The sequence below is a fragment of the Haliaeetus albicilla genome, chromosome 9, assembly GCF_947461875.1.
Source record: "Haliaeetus albicilla chromosome 9, bHalAlb1.1, whole genome shotgun sequence".
NCBI classification, from domain to species: Eukaryota; Metazoa; Chordata; class Aves; order Accipitriformes; family Accipitridae; genus Haliaeetus; species Haliaeetus albicilla.
Window position 1 is genome coordinate 3,694,512 of NC_091491.1, and position 17,274 is coordinate 3,711,785.

The 17,274-nt window shown below is 36.7% G+C and overlaps 1 protein-coding gene across 2 annotated transcripts in view; it reads right to left on the reverse strand.

Moving 5' to 3' along the window:
• Positions 1-17,274, reverse strand: part of MED13 (mediator complex subunit 13) — a 59,885-nt gene that overhangs the window by 23,142 nt on the left and 19,469 nt on the right. The window contains exons 4-9 of one of the 2 annotated variants that reach the window (XM_069790982.1): positions 8,317-8,462; positions 7,029-7,226; positions 5,901-6,095; positions 4,771-4,933; positions 4,350-4,460; positions 1,656-2,339 (exon numbers count right to left, since the gene is read on the reverse strand). In XM_069790982.1, the coding sequence (XP_069647083.1) occupies positions 1,656-2,339; positions 4,350-4,460; positions 4,771-4,933; positions 5,901-6,095; positions 7,029-7,226; positions 8,317-8,462 (1,497 nt within the window). Of the gene's footprint in view, positions 1-1,655; positions 2,340-4,349; positions 4,461-4,770; positions 4,934-5,900; positions 6,096-7,028; positions 7,227-7,816; positions 7,848-8,316; positions 8,463-17,274 lie in introns of those variants that run through there. The other variant, XM_069790983.1, reaches the window with a different exon arrangement.

A 17,274-nucleotide genomic window follows, 5' to 3' on the forward strand; every position in this document is an offset into this window, starting at 1 on the left:
TAATATAAACTCTTAAACAGTGAAGACAAAAAGATATGGCTAAGAAAACACGTACAAGAACAGACCTACAGCATATTTACTTCTCACAGGTTTCCAATGCAGCAAAGTCAATGTGACTGCCATCAGTGGCTTTCCGCTGCCAGCAACAAAACAGAAAATCAACATAAAATTTCAGTCTTGCGAGTAGCTGCTTCAACTCTTCTACCACAAGTGAAACATACTATCTCTTAAAAAAAGAAAAAGGCACCTCAATAATTTGATACTGGTCACATTAAGAGTCTCCCTTCACCTGAACAAGAAAAAAAAATTTTTTTTGAACCAAAAATAATCAACAGCAAGTGAGTTGATAGAGGCAACTCTGAGTGCATTCAAGATGCATTTTTTAATCCCTCGATCACAACCCTAAGCCAAAGTTTGACACCTCTGCATCCACATCCCAATCATGTTAAGTTTAGACTGCTATTATCAGTCCTGTCAGCACCTGTTGCTTCCCATTACCATCCTTTTCCTGCGGCATGTCCTCACAAGGAAGTGTTGTAAAGGATGGATGACAGAAAGAATTTCTTATGCAGTACAACAGCAAAAGAGACAACACAGAAGGCCAAATGGTTTTGTTTCAAGTTTTTTGTTCTTATGGGGTTTTGGAGGGTTTGGTGGTGGTTTTGGGGTTTTTATATTTATTCAACAAAATCCTTCTTTAAAATAACTATAGACAACACATACTTTATTTCAGACAGTATTAGCTCATGTCAAAATAAAACAAAATTAACAAATAAATATTCTCAGATACATTTCCTGTAGCTTAAAGGCTGAGGTTCTAACAAGGATCTAACCTGACTGTCCCAATATTTCTTCAAGTTAGACAAGCTTTGCTTAGTGAATAAGGAGTTCCCATATGATCTGAGATCCAAGAGTAACAGTAGACACACCAGTCACTTGTTTGCTTTGAATGATAACCTCAAATCCTTAAGCCTTTTGAACAACAACACAGAGAGAATGCACCATGTGCAAGAACACCAGTTTATGTTATTTATTCCAAAGACAAATCTCTGATATTAGAAAGTACTTGCAGCCTACATTAAAGTTAATATCTTCCAGGAAACCAGATTAGCTTCCTCGTTGTTCCCATCAGCCATTTAAATAGCAGCTTTCAAAATCTAAGAGCTCTTCTGAATAAAGACAAGAGCAGAACTGAGGTAGAAGAAACTTTTAACAGGGTAAGCCTGCAGCCAAGACCATCCACACTTTCTTCAAATAACAAAGAAAGCAACTATTAAAATAAGAAAGTTAGGGGTCTGGGGGGGGACAGGGAATAGGACAGGACACTAAGTCCCAAATAGGCATAATTTGGCTACAGCTTAATTTTACAGCAGACAAACTTCATTGCCATCTGCTAAATGAGAGTTCTAATGAAAAAAGCTGGAAAGTCTTACTACATATTTAACTGTGCTTCATGCTCACATTTCACAAATATTATCTTCTTGTATACAGACAGCACAGATAGTTACGCTCACACACTCAGCATTACTGCTTGAGCTGATGAGAACCACATTACGCTTTAGTGACAAGCTTGCTTATAACAAGAAACTACTGCCTTTGGCCTTTCAGTTTCTTCACTTTCTCACGTTATTACTACAGTATTAAGCACTACTTACTCTGTAACTGATGTTACGTTTTCTTGTCCAGCAGGTATTACTGGATCATCTCTCAACTTATCATTTGGAAGCTGAGGTGGTAAGAATTCCACATCCTTTTTCTTTGGAACCTTGTAATACTTCCAAGTAGTATCAGCTTCATCTTCCTCCAAATTCACTGCAGTACCAACATACATTGTAGGCTCTATAACTTCAGGAAACTGAGCTGGAAAAGGCTGAGACAAGCCATCGAGTCTGTCCTCCATTGTTTTTGTGGGAACCAAGGGGTCTGGTGTTGGCATCTGGTAGAAATGTTGACTCTGAGGAGTAGAAGGAGCTTTAGCTACCCCTTCATCAACTACGTCACATGGGTGAGGACTAAGTGGTGGTGGCTGAGGTGAATTTGCCATTTCAGCATTATGCATCTGAGGAGTCTTTGCTACATCATTAGTTCGGATATTTGAAAATCTCACTTGACTGTCTGGTGCCGTCATCACAAGCCTCTGACTTGCTGAATCTGCCTCCATGGCAACATCATCACTGATAGATACACGATGATGAAAAGGAGTCAAAGGGCGTTTCTGTGGCTTATCCCCTTTGTCTTGCTTCTCATTTGTCTTGTGCTTTGGAGCTGCTTGCTGTTGTTGGCCCACAGGTGGTGCCTGCCCCTGTTGACCTGAATTTCTTGGTTTGAGATTCTTGTGCCTGCAGAATTAATATAGGGGAAAACACTTTGCATTAATCTTTCAAATATGTCTATCATGTTCTTTTTCACTAGATAAGAACCCACTTCTAAGCCATTAAACAGCCGATTATAGAAGTCTGAAACTGATACCATTCTGAAGTGAAGCTGCCTCTTTCTGACCGTAACTTAATTTGAATTACTTGAGTAGCATTGCAAGATTTTAGAATACCATTTTAAAAAAAGAAATGGAAAAGCTGTCCTATTAGCCAAATGTGCACATAATCCTCATAACTGAAGACAGTATTTTATAACTGCTTTTAACAGAAATAGAGTCACATGAACACGTTCTCGCTTTTAACTTCTGCCAACACTGGTGAATCAGTAGAACAACATATGAATTAGTGAATGACTTCTTGACTTCAAGCATCAATACTAACCAATAGTGCTGTCCAAGTCTCTATGGGTTAAGGAGTGGAAAATTAACATCAAGGATCTAGAAGCCAAGCTCAGTCCTACAAAAGGTATTTCAAAGCTTTCGTAGCTATTTACATACAAATTTAGCAAGCATGGGAAAAAGAAAAACTCAATGTCTTGACTGCATTCATACAGTTAGCCTTTTTCCAGTATAAATGCACTTGAACTTAAACATTTCATCTTGAAGTTCTTTCTAGATCATCTGACAAAATGAGAGACATGAAATACCAAAGTCTGGAATGAAATGTTTATGATTAAGCTATTGAACTGCACATACATCCTTAGTGCCTGGATATTTTTTGCCACTCTTCCATCAGGAAAGTTAAGAAGCATGCAGCTTGTATTAAAAAACCAGGATTAGGCAGGAATAAAAGGTAAGAGGTATCAAAAGCTATTTTTGCTTTAAACTCTCATACACATACACATGTTTTTCACCACTTAGAATTCAAAATACAGAGAACAATAAGGGGTTCTAAGTCTTTGCAATTTCTCTTTAGGCAACTGCATATTTCTAATACACACACCTCACAGTTAACTGACTGTTTTCTCTTAACTAATGCTATCATATGTAAACTCTCCTTTAACAGAATATTTAATCCTCCTCCATCTCCCAGCTCGTCTCAGGACACAAGTATTTCAACAGAACTTAAACCAACCATTTCAATAAAGGAGGGAAAAAAATGCATTTCTTTCAAAATGCTACATCCTCCAGACGTTAATTTTTTTTTTTTTTAAGATTCCAATATTCCATGCAAGGTAATCAGTGTAACATTTACATCAGGGAAGAGTTTAAACCTTTGCAACACTTCAGTCACCTGAAGATTATTATTCTGCCGTAAATACAGAGATTGAGAATTCACTGAAATTAATGTTTCCATTTATTTTAAACACCTGTATTAACAGTCTGTATCACTGCACAGTTTCAAAACAAAAGTCATTATAAAAACTGGAAGTTGAATTCAGGCTTTCCCCTTGTGTTTTGATCTTTTTTTTCCCCCAGCTAATATAAAAAACATATACTGGCAATCAATTCACAGAAAAGCAGTTGTATATACAACCACCCACAGAATGCTGTATTTCCCCCAAAGTAAAGCAGGTCTGGGTTTCTTTTTCATATTCATGAAGACACAATGCTACAATCGTCTTGCTGTTGCTTAACAGCTTTCTCCCTTCAAGGCTAATGCCACAGCCCTCTAGAAAGGGTTCTCAATTCGTAAATAAATAGGCATTCCCTTTACACTGCAGCCCAAGAAAGTTGCCCATGAGAGTTACCCATATACAGGCCTACGGAATTCCAGCCCAAGACTCGGGAATTGTCACTGAACTACCAGTAGGTCCACTCAGATGATTCACTTGAATAAATACCTCTGCGTTATCTTATTGGGCAGAGTTTCAAGACCTACAATGACATTTAGGATACAAGATACAAATTTTGTTACAGCTTTCCTACAAGCAGCTATTGCTTAATTACTCCTTTAGGAGTCATCACAAGCCCTCTCCTGAGCGCTTCAGTCTCAATGTACATTGTTGGACTGCGGGTTTGCCAAGCACTGTACCTTGAACAATTGCAATTTGTCCTTTGCGTGGCTTCAACAAAATCCCAGGATGCTACCTTGTCAGCTGTCTCTTCATCACACAAGCCATTTGATGTAGCAGAATACTTCCTCCTATGATTCAATATCAGGAGAGTTATTTGGTATCAACATATGTTCCTTCCTTATCTTCTGTCAAACCTCAAGAGCAGTTTTGTGACACAGGATTCAGCAAAGAAATTATAAATAACCTTTTCATAACATATTAAACTGAGAACTAAGCAAACTACTAGTTAGGAACAAATTAACTTTTTTAAAATGTTTTTTTTTTCCTAAGAGTAAAGCAGCTTCTACTAGCAGTCACAGCATCTTTAACAGAACTACCTTCTACAATGAAAACACAAGATACCATGGGTATTTTTAGCTTCACAAAGTGAGTACATACTTGTTCTGTGCTCTGTTCATATTGCATTCTTGCCAAACTCTGTCCACCACTTGATTGGCTAGCTTTCTAGGTATTTTGCCACCATGATGGCTAGTACTGTCAGAGATAAATCCATCAGAAACTGAAGAAAACTTCACCCATTTCTGGGCAGATTGAGCATCAACTGAAAAGCAGCACCAGAAGAAACAGTTTTAGGCAATCAGGCAATAAACCCACAACCGCTACTATTCCAATTCAACCACCACAGCAACACCTTAGGAAGAAAAGTGTCTTCTTAATTCAATGTTAGGAAATAAAAACAAATAGAAAATTTAAGTATAGTAGCAGATTATTATAATATGGTTCCCTCTCATAGGAGAGAGAAAAAAAAAAGCAGCACCATACATGTATATAACTGTGCTGGCTGTTCTTTATCTTCCAAGAAACTATAAAGCTGAAAAAGAAAAATAACTTGAGCAAAGCTACCTGTTTGCAAATTTAACAGTATTATTTAAAAAAAAGGTAAAAATAAGGTAACAGAAGAGCTGGGGGGGGGGGGGGGGGGGGGGGGCGGGCCAGAAACAAACAAAACCTCTTCTGCACAAGAACAACTGTACATACGCCACCTGAAACTATCAGTGAGCCTTACCTACTTGGACTTAAAGCAGCTGACCATAACCCCTACTCACACACAGCTCAGAGTGCACACAGCCTTTCTGGGAACTTAACTACAAAGAATCTTCCCTGGACTGTGAAAAAGGCTGAAAACATCCCCTTGCTCACTAATGACTGAGATGCACAATGAGGTTTATAAAGCTATGCCAGAAAACATACATGCACACAAACACACACAGAGAGGAAAAAAAACCAAAACCAAAAACTCGACCACAGAAATTCAAAGTACTGGATAACAACATCAGGTACAAAAGCACTCCTCATTTCAGCAACTTATAAAAATGTTCAAGTTAATTTTGCCCACAATTGAACAACAGAAATTGGATTTACTACAACAGAATTACGACTAAAGCAATGTGATTTTTGGTAACAAGTCAGCTGTACAGAGAACATCCGAATCCTTTCCAAACACTGCCAGATTTAAAGGAAAAGCCATCAAAATGATTTCCTACATGCAGGAGCTAATATTGTTATACCTGTTTGAACTTCCTCTGGGGATGTTGGTGGAGTCAGAGTTACTGAAGACATGGCAGGATCTCTTGTGGAAGCAGGCACTTGGTGGACACCCAAGCAAGTAGTCGAACAGTGAGATGCCCCTACAGTACTCGGAGCAGGGATGTCTGTCTGAGGAACTAGAACGAAGCATGCTGGATATACCATTCGTACACCAGCTGAAAAAAAGAGCAAGTTGATTTTACAGTTGTTTACCTTACATTTAAAATCATCAACAGATGGATCATTTTACCAATCACTCAAATTTATCTGCCCTTCCTACCTACTAAAGCATTACCCTTGGACAAAAACTGTCTCTTGCCACCCTCATCATTACTTTATGATTTGCTTTATACAGAAGTTTTGGGTGAATGAATAAAAAGGGCTTTGTGTATACAGGCAGAGACAGCCCTGGCATCTACATGCTACTACTTGCTTCTGTCATTTTGTTTTATAAAGAAGACTGAGAACATACTTTTTAGTATCACGTAAAACTGACAATATTCCCTTCTCCACCATCATCAGTCTCCAGTCATCACTGCAATACAAGCTTGTAACACTTATTACAGAGAAATGATTACATTAGTTGGCAAATCAAAGGTCAATAGCCCACAGCAGAGGAACAAACTACCGTGTCCCAGGGGCTTAGATTTTAGGAACAGCAGCAGATAAATGCAGTGCCTGAGTACATTAAGTTCTCCAGGATTGTGGTTTTGAAGACATCCCTGAAAGGCACGTCTGTTCCGTTTGAATTTGCACAGAATCTGAAACAGTACAACATGTTTTTGTTGCATCTCAGATGTCAACAGTGATGGTCTAGGGTTTTTTGATTATTTTTCAATTTATTTATTTATTTTTAAAACAATCTTGCTTCTCAGGGCACATAAAGAAAAACACCTCCTACTAACAAGTCTGCAAAACCCACTTTAAGCAGCAACTCATTTTAGATACTCCTGAGCATTAAACAAACAAACAAAAAAAACCCCCAAAAGACCAACAGCAGTTGCAAATAGTTGCAAAAAGAATAAAATGGGGTCACTTTTGCATTCAGAATTTTGCAGATCTAACTGGCTAGTTCATTTCAGTAATTAAAAGATAGTCGGAGCACTCACCAACAAGGACTTCAACAGCAGCTAAAGAATCATCCTCCCAATCCATTTCTTCTTGTTTTTCCTCAGATCCCTCCTTCAAGTTAGATGTGACAGGATAGAATTGTTTCCATTCACCAATAAGCTTTTTTGTTGATGAATCAGAAAGCTTGAATGACTGCCCTGTGAGCGTGCCATTTAATCCAAAGGGACTTAGAATAACTAAAAAGATAAATAAAAATATGTTAGAGCTTATATTGAACCAAAATTCACTAAGCCCCACTGAAATAGCATTACTGTTATTTCAGCCACACCAAATAAACAACTTACCATCAGTAAGTCAGAATGCACCCTAATTACATTTTACTATACTGCACAAGTTGTTGGTAATAGGTACACATTGTTAAATGTATGTGTACTGTAAGAATCAAGGTACCACAATAACAGTTACAAGTTAATCTATTTAAACAAGCAACAGGCAAGTTTTCATCTTGGCTAGCAAGGATGTCTCTAACATACAGGTAGGACAAAGAAACACTATTTCAAATTCTGACAGAGTTACGGTGTTTCCTCATCCTTTCATTCTGCTTGGTACAGTTACAACAACAACGTATATTGAGGGAAGTAATCTGTTTCATGTTTAGTCTTGTTCACATTAGGAAAGCACAGCTGCTGTTAAATTGCATTCAAAAAAAAGCAAGTTTGGACACTGAGCATTAATAAACAAGGGCAGTGTGTGGTCATGCAGAAGAACTGATTTCTATTGCCAACACAAGTGTGTCTAAGAGAGAATGATCAAACAGCCCACTAACCAGACTCAGGCCCCATCACTCCTTTGTCTTCGAGAGCATACCCTGCATCTGCTGGTGGAACCAAAGGAGTTTACAGGCAATGAAGAGCCAAATAAAAAGGGGTAGGGGGAGTGAATAGGTTAAGTACATTGAGTCAGAAATGGATTTCTAAAAGAGGGGTTGATAAAGGTGCATGAAGGTTATAAATATTTTGCTTTTTCAACAAGCTTTAAGTCACCACTAGGACAGTACTTGGAAATTAAGTTTATTTTGTTGTGAAGACAAATTATTTGGCTACATGCCAAGAGATGAATATGGAAATCGTCCACCTGCAGAAGAGCTGAGACACACCAATTGGCTTCTGACTATGTCAAGACAGTGGACATTTGGGGAGAATGCGTAATCAATACAAAACAGATAATAGCTCTGCTCCTGCTTCCAGTCTTTGCCAGAAGTCCTCATTCTGAGCAACTCAAAGGATTAATTCATTTTAATACTTGCTACTGACTGGCAAAACCTACCTTGAAAAGGGCTGTTAGACTGCTGGGCGAGAGTGAGGTGTTCTTCACTAAGCAGGTACACAGGTTGATGCTGACTGATTTCCACACTGGTGCAAACATTGCTATCTCCATGCAAGAAGAAGGTGAATGAGCAGGACAAGTGCTCGCTGGGGAAAGAGAAGTGGGGAGGGTGCGGGGTGTGGAGGGGAGAGAAAAAAAAATTCCTAAGTGTAGAGCTAAAAATAAGTTAATGGCATTCTCACTAGTTTGAAGACATTTCCTCCCAAAATATTCATTAATCAAAAATTCCTTCTATCGAAATAGCAAGAAAATGCTAAATACGTGTTCCCATGGAGCGTTTACAAAGCATTCCATCATTAGGGACAAAACCAAAGATCAATCAGTTAGAAAACAACAGACACTAAGTTTTCAATCTCTTCAGACTGACACTTTACATTTTGAGGTCTGGAGGAAATTTAAAAACACCACTTTTTTGCAAGACAAAGAAAACTAACTTAATACTTTTATATCTTACTTATTTATTTAAAAATCTATAAAAATATTTCTGAACATATATGAATTTTAGTGAGGTCATATTTAGGTTCTCCTGTCACAGATCCACTAAGCAGAATTTATATTTTAAGATTTATATTTAATATTAGCCAACAAGTCACTCTAAAAGCAGGAAAAAGAATGCCAGCAGCTTTGAGAAGTGTTTTGTTTTTTAAAACTGAATCTTATCTTCATGCTCCTGAAGCCAATCAAGTAACTAAAAATGAAATCACATACCTACACACGAAAGGGAAGATACAATCAATTTAAAAAAAAGCCAAAACTTAAGTCATTGTTAAAGTCATTAAAGCAAGTATCAATGTATACTATCTAGGTGCTTCACTGATAGCTTCTCTCAGTCCAGAGTGTTTTAGAAAAAAAATAAAGTCCTGTACAGCAGAAAACACCCCAACAATAAACATCTCCTTCACATAACTCTGAATTAAATGCTGTTTTCACGGTGCTGTACATAGTTACCAGTCAGCAACTCCATGAAATCTTCTACCTCCCAAGATCATGCTTCAAAGACTTTCCAATTTTTGCAGCTTTGCTAGTTGTTCTTTTGTTATGAAAATATAAATAAACCCCTGCAAGTATAACTATCAAAATATTTTATGTTGTACCTAAATAAATTCAGTGGTTTATGTGAAATATATTCTACCATTTTTAATTAAAGGGCAGGAATAGAGCAGGAAGGCCAAAAAAGCAGATCCCTGCCAGGATGCTGCAGAAGTGGTACATCTTCGTACCAGTTCCATCTGAAAAAACTTTTTTTTTTTTTTCTAAAGAAGTTTAACAGGCACAGCAATTTTCAGTTATATTAGCTACAAGTCATCTCAAGTGTCTGCCAGACTAATACACTCCCATAGGAAAAGAACAGATGTTTAAAAGCAAGAAGATGCTATTCACATTGGACATTAAATTAGGTCCACCATCTCAGTAACAGAAGAATGAAAGTCAAGGAGAACCTTAAAAGTACTTCATAAACTACTGAACAGAAAATAAGTCCTTCTCTGTAAGGAGGGTAGCATCAAGAACCTGCTCGGTCTTAGGAAAAAAAAAAAAAAGAAACAAGTCAAGGGAAACAGACTAAATCAAAGTCAGTCAAAATAGCAGATACTAGGGCATTTTTTGCAAGGTCAGATGGAAAAAGACACTCCATGAACTACCGTAGCCTAAAAAGACTGTATGAATGCAACACTCCCCAAACAACATTTCCCCCCAAAATAAAATTAGACCAAATCAGCTAATGCCCAGGACCACATGCATGCTCTCTGACCTCATGAAATGCTTGCATTTCTTAGTCTACAGCATGAGAACACAAAGCAAGTTTTGCGTTCCTGAAAAAGATATAAACGGAGCTCCAGGGCATGAAGAACTGACAAACTCCAAGCATCTGAGCAACCTATTAAAATGCAACCTCCACAGAGGTTGCATTTTAACCAACCACCACTAGATACATCTTTAGTGTCATTTCCAAGATGTTTCTTTCCTCCACCAGCAGGTAGATGGTGGGACGGTAAACAGTAATGAAAAAAAAAAAGTTTCTGGAATTGGCATAGTCTGTTCAATCTATGAAAACAGGATAAATTGGTTCACCGAGTCTCACCCCAAAGACTCAAACAGCAACCACCAGGGTAGTCACTACAATGAGAAGAAAGGCTACAGTGTTAAATACATGGCTTTGCCTAACAGCAGATTTAAAATTAGGGACCTAAACTTCAAGGATGAGAGAACCCACAAACCGTTCAAGGAGGAACAGGAAACGCAGCACATTTTTTATTACAGTAACTTAAAGCAGACCATGAAGTGAACTCAGTGAAGAACTGCTCTAAGTGGCTGGCCTTGACTGAAGCATAACAGTTTTCAACGTGCATCAATTCTGCAGTGGTATGTTGATCTGCTGTTCCATTTTAACTGTGTTTTAGGAATAAAAAAGCCAGGATTCAGCCATACGAGTGAATTACCACTATTCGTTGAAAGCTACGTAGCACAACTGTTTCAGTAATCCAACTCTGGACAGAATACTCCCTGCAGATAAGTAACATACTGCTCAGGAACCCCAGTAAACTTAGTTTCCAGAAGGCAGTGATGATGGAGCTAAGCATCTTGTTGATGATTTCAAGTTCAAGTGAAGTCGCATGGTTAGCAAACACCACTAAATTCCTATATGGAAATCTGATTAAACTTTAATCCTTATGCAAACAGTTGAAGACTGATTTTCAAGTTTTATTTTATTTTAAAATCGTATTGGATGGTTTAAGGTGAATGAGTGGATAGTGTTCTTGGTTCTGAGTGACAGATAACAATTTAGAAGCTTGGCAAAGGTTAAAAATAAAAGCACATATTCTTTAAATACACTTTAAATGCAATTAAGCCACGCCTCCTGTAAACACATTATTACACAGATAAAGGGCAGACAATTGTAGCATAATCTGATGGAATTCAAATAAACCAAGACAAAGAGAATCATCAGCATGATAACAGAAGCATTTCAATTCATTACACTGCAAAACTAGTCCTAAGAAGTAGCAGGGAAAATTCAAGGTCATCATGTAAAAGCCAAATCCAAAAAAAACCAAACAAAAAAAATCCCAAATTAGGACTCTTTTCTCCCCCCACTCAGCAGGGGAGAAGCTTCCAACAAAATAATAAGGTAAGAGAGTAGCCATTGTTGTCACTGACACCATTCAACCAGCTTTGGCATGCAAGCTGCCGGCACACTACTTGTACGGCAGGAAGAGCAGATCTGCTATGATACAATTCATTGTAGAAAACCGAAACATTATAAAATTTTCACTAATTCTGCCTAGAAATTTAAGTGTTATACAGCAAAATGATGCAACCAGCTCGGTATTTGTTTCAGTACTTTCAGGGGTGCAGCAAAGTCATTTTACGCACGATAGAATAATATTGTTTCACAGTAGAAATACATAGTAAAAACAGTGCTGCCCTTAAACTCAAGCTAAGGGAAAGATTTCCACATGGTGCACAAAGTATCTCCTGAAAACACAAGTCTTCTTTAAACTAAAGGTTAACATGAAAGGCAAAACTAACACTTTATGTACTCAAATAGCATTAAATTTCTTCCTAGCAGTCATGCTCAGAAACTGTTTCTTCGCATTTAACATCACATTTCTGTTAGGTTACAAAACTTTAGGAAATACCAATGTATGTGAAATAATCACAAGAAATACAATGAAGAATCCTAATTAAAAACAAAACAAAACAAACCCCCAAAAAACCAAACCCAAAACCATACTGAAGGTCTTTGCAAGGGGAGTGGAAAAAAGGAGGAAGGAAAACAAAGAACCAGAGCTTTAAGTTACTGGATGCCCCTACATACACTGTTTTACGGACTTAGCAAGAAACTCTATAAACACGCACGCTTAGTATTTTTTTTTTTTTAATTAATACATTTGTACATTCTCAAATTCCTTGTTACCAGAGATTGATTGGTAATACACAATGCCGCCTCAACCTCAGCTTAGGAGGAATCTTCTCAAGCCTTACCATAACCTATTTAAAAAAAAATATATATATATATATAAAAAATATATATATCCCTCCACCATTTCTCTAAGTCTTTCTCTCCTATTCTCAATAACTCACCTCAGAGCCAAAAATCCTAAACAAGGAAAAAAATTTACCTACTTATCACTTTGGGGTAAACAGGCAAATTACTTTCATAATTCAGTCAAGGACACAATAACAGAAAGCAAGCTGGTGGTTTCCTGCCTGCTAATGCAGAGTTCATCCTATGCTTTTATTTGCAGACTTTTTTTTTGTTTTAAGTAGCTCAGAAGATCACTAGATAATTTGTGCAGAGCATCTCATGACCAAAATATAAAAAATATACCTATAGCTCAATGCTCAGAACTTTTGTCCTGCACGCAGAGAGAATCAGTGAAGTCCTTAAGGTGCAGATACAGAAAAAAAAAAATAATAGCTTGTTTTAAAGCTAGTATTGGCTAGTATTGATATCCCCCTCGGCCCCCCCCCTTTTTTTTTGTACTTTTACAATTATGATCAGGTATTATTGTATGTGCATACATAAGATGTAAGAGCAGAGGACAGAATTTTATCAGAAAATTCTGAAAACAAAACCCTAGTCCTCCCAAAACCCTCACTTTCTTGCCTGACCCTGAATTACTCCATTAATATTTCTAATATTTCTAATTAACTTAAGTCCTAATCACAGACCTTAAATATCAATAATCCAGTTTCCAACTGATCTCTGAATACACATGTTATGAACTGTCATCAGAATGAGCATTCTTTATGATTTTTGATCTGAACGCACCAGAATTCAGTCAGAATGAGTTCCAATACTGAAAGCAACTTTAAAAATAAAATAAAATAAATTAAAAAAAAAAAAAAAGACACTCGTTGGAAGTAATGCTATTTTAAGCAACCTTCAGTCCTCACCTATGCTCCATTAAAATACATTTGTATAAAAACCAATTTTTTATTCCCCCATGCTCCCTCTTCACTGTAGTCATATAAAACAAAGATGTTTTAGTTTCAGAGACAAAGGATTATGATTCTATGTGAAAACAAACAGAAACTGATGTTGACAATTACAATGTAATTTCTACTTCTACCTTTTTAAGAGAAACTGAAGGGTAGGAGGAGAAAGCACACTAAAATTTACATATACATGAGGTTTCTACATCTCCATTAGCAAATCTGAAAATACCTTCTTGATAAGAAGGTAATTAGGTCTGTTTTTCTCCTCCACATTAGTACTTACATAGAGCTTTGTATCTTCAAAGTGCTTCACAAACATTAGCTGCATTAGAACCTCACTAATCCACACTTCACTAGATTGCGTACTTCCAATCAGCACCACACTACAGCTGAAAGGTAAGGAGACTGCAACATCAGAAGCAACAAGGAAATCTCCAACTAAAACACCCTATAGTACATTCAATAGTAAATTCAAAAAAGCATCCAAATGTTTCAACTGAAAGAGAGGATTTTGTTTGTTTGTTTTATAATTACCATCTCATATTTTCCTAGATTGTCTTTGTAAATTACTTCTGAGTTGAACCAAGATTGGCTTACCAAGTCAAAGCACTGCCAACCCTGCCAAAATATTTACTGTATCCTTACAAACTATGTACTTTCTACTCCCATTTCCTAGATGAGGAAAATGGACATTACAAAGCAAGATTACTGTCCCAGAACTAGTGGCTGTCACAATTAGGATTTTACTATTTCCCTTTCAATGGGGTAGAACACACCTTGTTTAGAAGCACAAACACATCGGCTACAGTTTTAAGTCTCTAATTACCATGCATCAGTATTTCAGACTGTTGTAAAATATTTGCCAAAAATTGGTACATACTGGCCAGCACCCAGAATCCTTCAGGGCATTTCAACCAAGAATCAATATATCATGACTGGCTGACAACAATTATCAGTGGCAGCAATAGAGCTGAGAGTTCCCAGCTGATGCATCATAGCTGCCCAAATAGAAGCATCTCCAAATAGTCATTCTTCATTACAGACTACTTTGGTATGCCACTTAAATAAAGTATCAAAGAAGTTCCTTTTTAAAAAGGTGACAGTTGCCTATAGTAAATTCTTGGGCTGAAGAACACAGTCTTACAATTAAATAGGGTCTTTTGGAAATAAAAATTTAAATAGAACAGAAGTTTCAAGGTGACACACACCCACACCCACCATGAAGCCCTAAGACCCTTCATATTCAGTCATTTGTTTGTTGCTTTTTCTTTTTCCTTTAACCAGGTTGAGAGACAACACTATAGCAACCAGCATAGGATAGAAAACAAAACGTAACTGCCAAAGAATAAGTCTTAGAGAAATTACATACCTGACCACATGCTCAACATGCACTACATCGTCCTCTATTCTATGACAGATTACACTATACGCTTTGTTCTTTGTCAGGCAACCCTCTAGGGCTTTTCATCATGGAGAAGAAAGAGTGAAACTGCCAAGCCACTTGAAGCTTTCTGAGCTAACAGAAGAAAAGCAGAAGCAAGTCCCTCAAGAAAACCCATCTACCACCTTTTTCTTTGTAAGTGCTTGTTCAGAATAGTTCTTTGTGACTATATACATCTTCCAGGTATAGCCACAACACTGCAATGCACTAATGAAGAGAAAATTTCTATACAGCCGCCTTCACACCTATGCTGCTTCAACAACCAATCTTATTTTAAACATGGCATCTTTAATTTCCACTCACCATCCATAAACCTGAATCACGAAACTCCACAACCTTAATTCAGATTATAAAGGAGCAGGAAGTTAAGTACGCATTTGCTGTAATATGCAAAATATGAAATAAGTAAAATACTAAAATCAGATTGTTATATTAATGCAGTAACAAAAATAATTGCCAGGAAAAACATTTGAGTTTTCTTGACTTAAGAAATGAAAGAAAACAAACAAACAAACAAACAAACAACAAACCACAAGCCAAGTACACAAATTGTTTCAATTACTAAATCGAAGCTTTCTTTGGTTTTGTTTTAGTTATTTGGGGGGTGGGGTGGGGGCAGGGGTGTTTTGCTTTTTAAGCACTGAGGGCTGAGGGGAATAGAGGATAAGAGAAATTAGTTCCAAGTTCTCTAGGAAGGGCATGCTATCATACATACTCATTACATTGCAGTACTACTTTTTATGATAAGAGTTTGAATCATCATTAATCAATTCACAAACATGCCTTTCTTGCCCTTGGCTACAAGTTCCTCTAACATCAGAGTTTGTATCAGCCCCATCACAAGATCTGCACTTCAAGCAGACTCAGTGGCATTAATAACCTTAATGTGAAAATGTAAAGAAATCTAAACAAATGCACATCTACATTTTCTAGCAAGTTACATATTCTGTATCTTAACATGAAGTAATAAGATCTCAAAATAGAGATGCTTCTTTAACTACTGACAAAAAGATGGAACAGCAGACATTCTTCTAAGCATCTCTGAGTAACTCCCTATGGTCATGAAGGTAAATATAGCAGAAAGCTGATTTTGATGATAACACAAAGCAAAAAACATAGCTAATAGCAAAGTAGAAAAAAATCTTCCAGTTCAAAGCACATCATTAATGACTACTGTCAAAAGGCTCTCCAAAATTTTTCACATAGCTGAGAATGTTTTGATTTTAGTTAGACCTGCGAGTTAAAAATGTTTATTTATTCCATAAACAAGTTATGTGCACTAAAACAAATACAACTGTAGCAAGTGACCTGTATTCCAGAATAAATCATATTCACCTTAAAGACTTCCACATTTTTAAATTAACTTCATTATTAATGAGCTTAGCTTCATCCCAATAAAAACAAGGTTGAAACAAAAAACAATTTTATTTTTGTACACTAAAACTATAGCATGACATCTTACAAAGAAGCAGAACTGATTTTTTCAGAATGCAACTAGAAGTTTATATATACGCACATACATTTAAAAAGTATACATTTCTCCAGATACAACAACTATAAGCAATACTACAAAAGGAGTTTGCACATATTCCTGTATTTCAGAACTTAAATGAGATTAATAAACCTGTCATCTTGTATTTTAGCATCCTTTAATTATTGAGGATGCAAATCTCAGTTACCTGAACTTGAGCTTTCACAATGAAATATAGGTGTGCTATAAAGAATAAGAATCCTGAACATATTTGGGAAATGGATAATAGCTAGACATTACTCTATTTCAAAGACAGCATAACAGCTTTCAATGTATTGCTCTTTCCCATTCTGAAACATTTACAAACATCTTGTTAAGCCAGATTTTTTCAAAGTTCAAAATTGAAATGCATTATAAAATTTTAATTTAACAAAATCTGAAGTATCTGTATGGTTTTTGTACTATCTTATTGTTCAGTGAACAAAAAGAGCATAGACTTATTGTTCAAACCTAAAAACCAAGAGCCATATAATTTTTCATTTTTTCTGATGAACCAACTACCACTGTAACTTAAGCTAAATAAGAGAAAACTGCTTTGTGATGTAAAGTGCTAAATTCGTCTGCTTGTAGTCTCTGTAGCAACCCAATATTCCAAAGAGACAATCATGTGATCAATGCTCTCAGCTCCTGCTGTTTATCCTGCACTGTCCTACTTACAGCAGCTCTCAATTCCAGCTGTCTACAGTAAAAGGAAAAACATCACCTGCTCTCCTGCCCGTAGATGATGCCAGAACAGCCTCATTAGAGCTGTTGTAAAAAAATGTTGACATTGTTTGATTTAAAGATTAACACAGGGAGGAAATTTACACTGCAAAAAGAGTTGAGCAGACTTAATAGAAAATACTCCAACAGCATCAAGGAAGAGCCCTGTAGTTTCAGCTATTAAGGTTTCATTAAATATATAGAAATAAATGCAAAACCTGTGGCTACACATTGCTCTTGTATAGTTAACTCTCTCAAGTATGAAGAGGTTTTTGAGATTTAG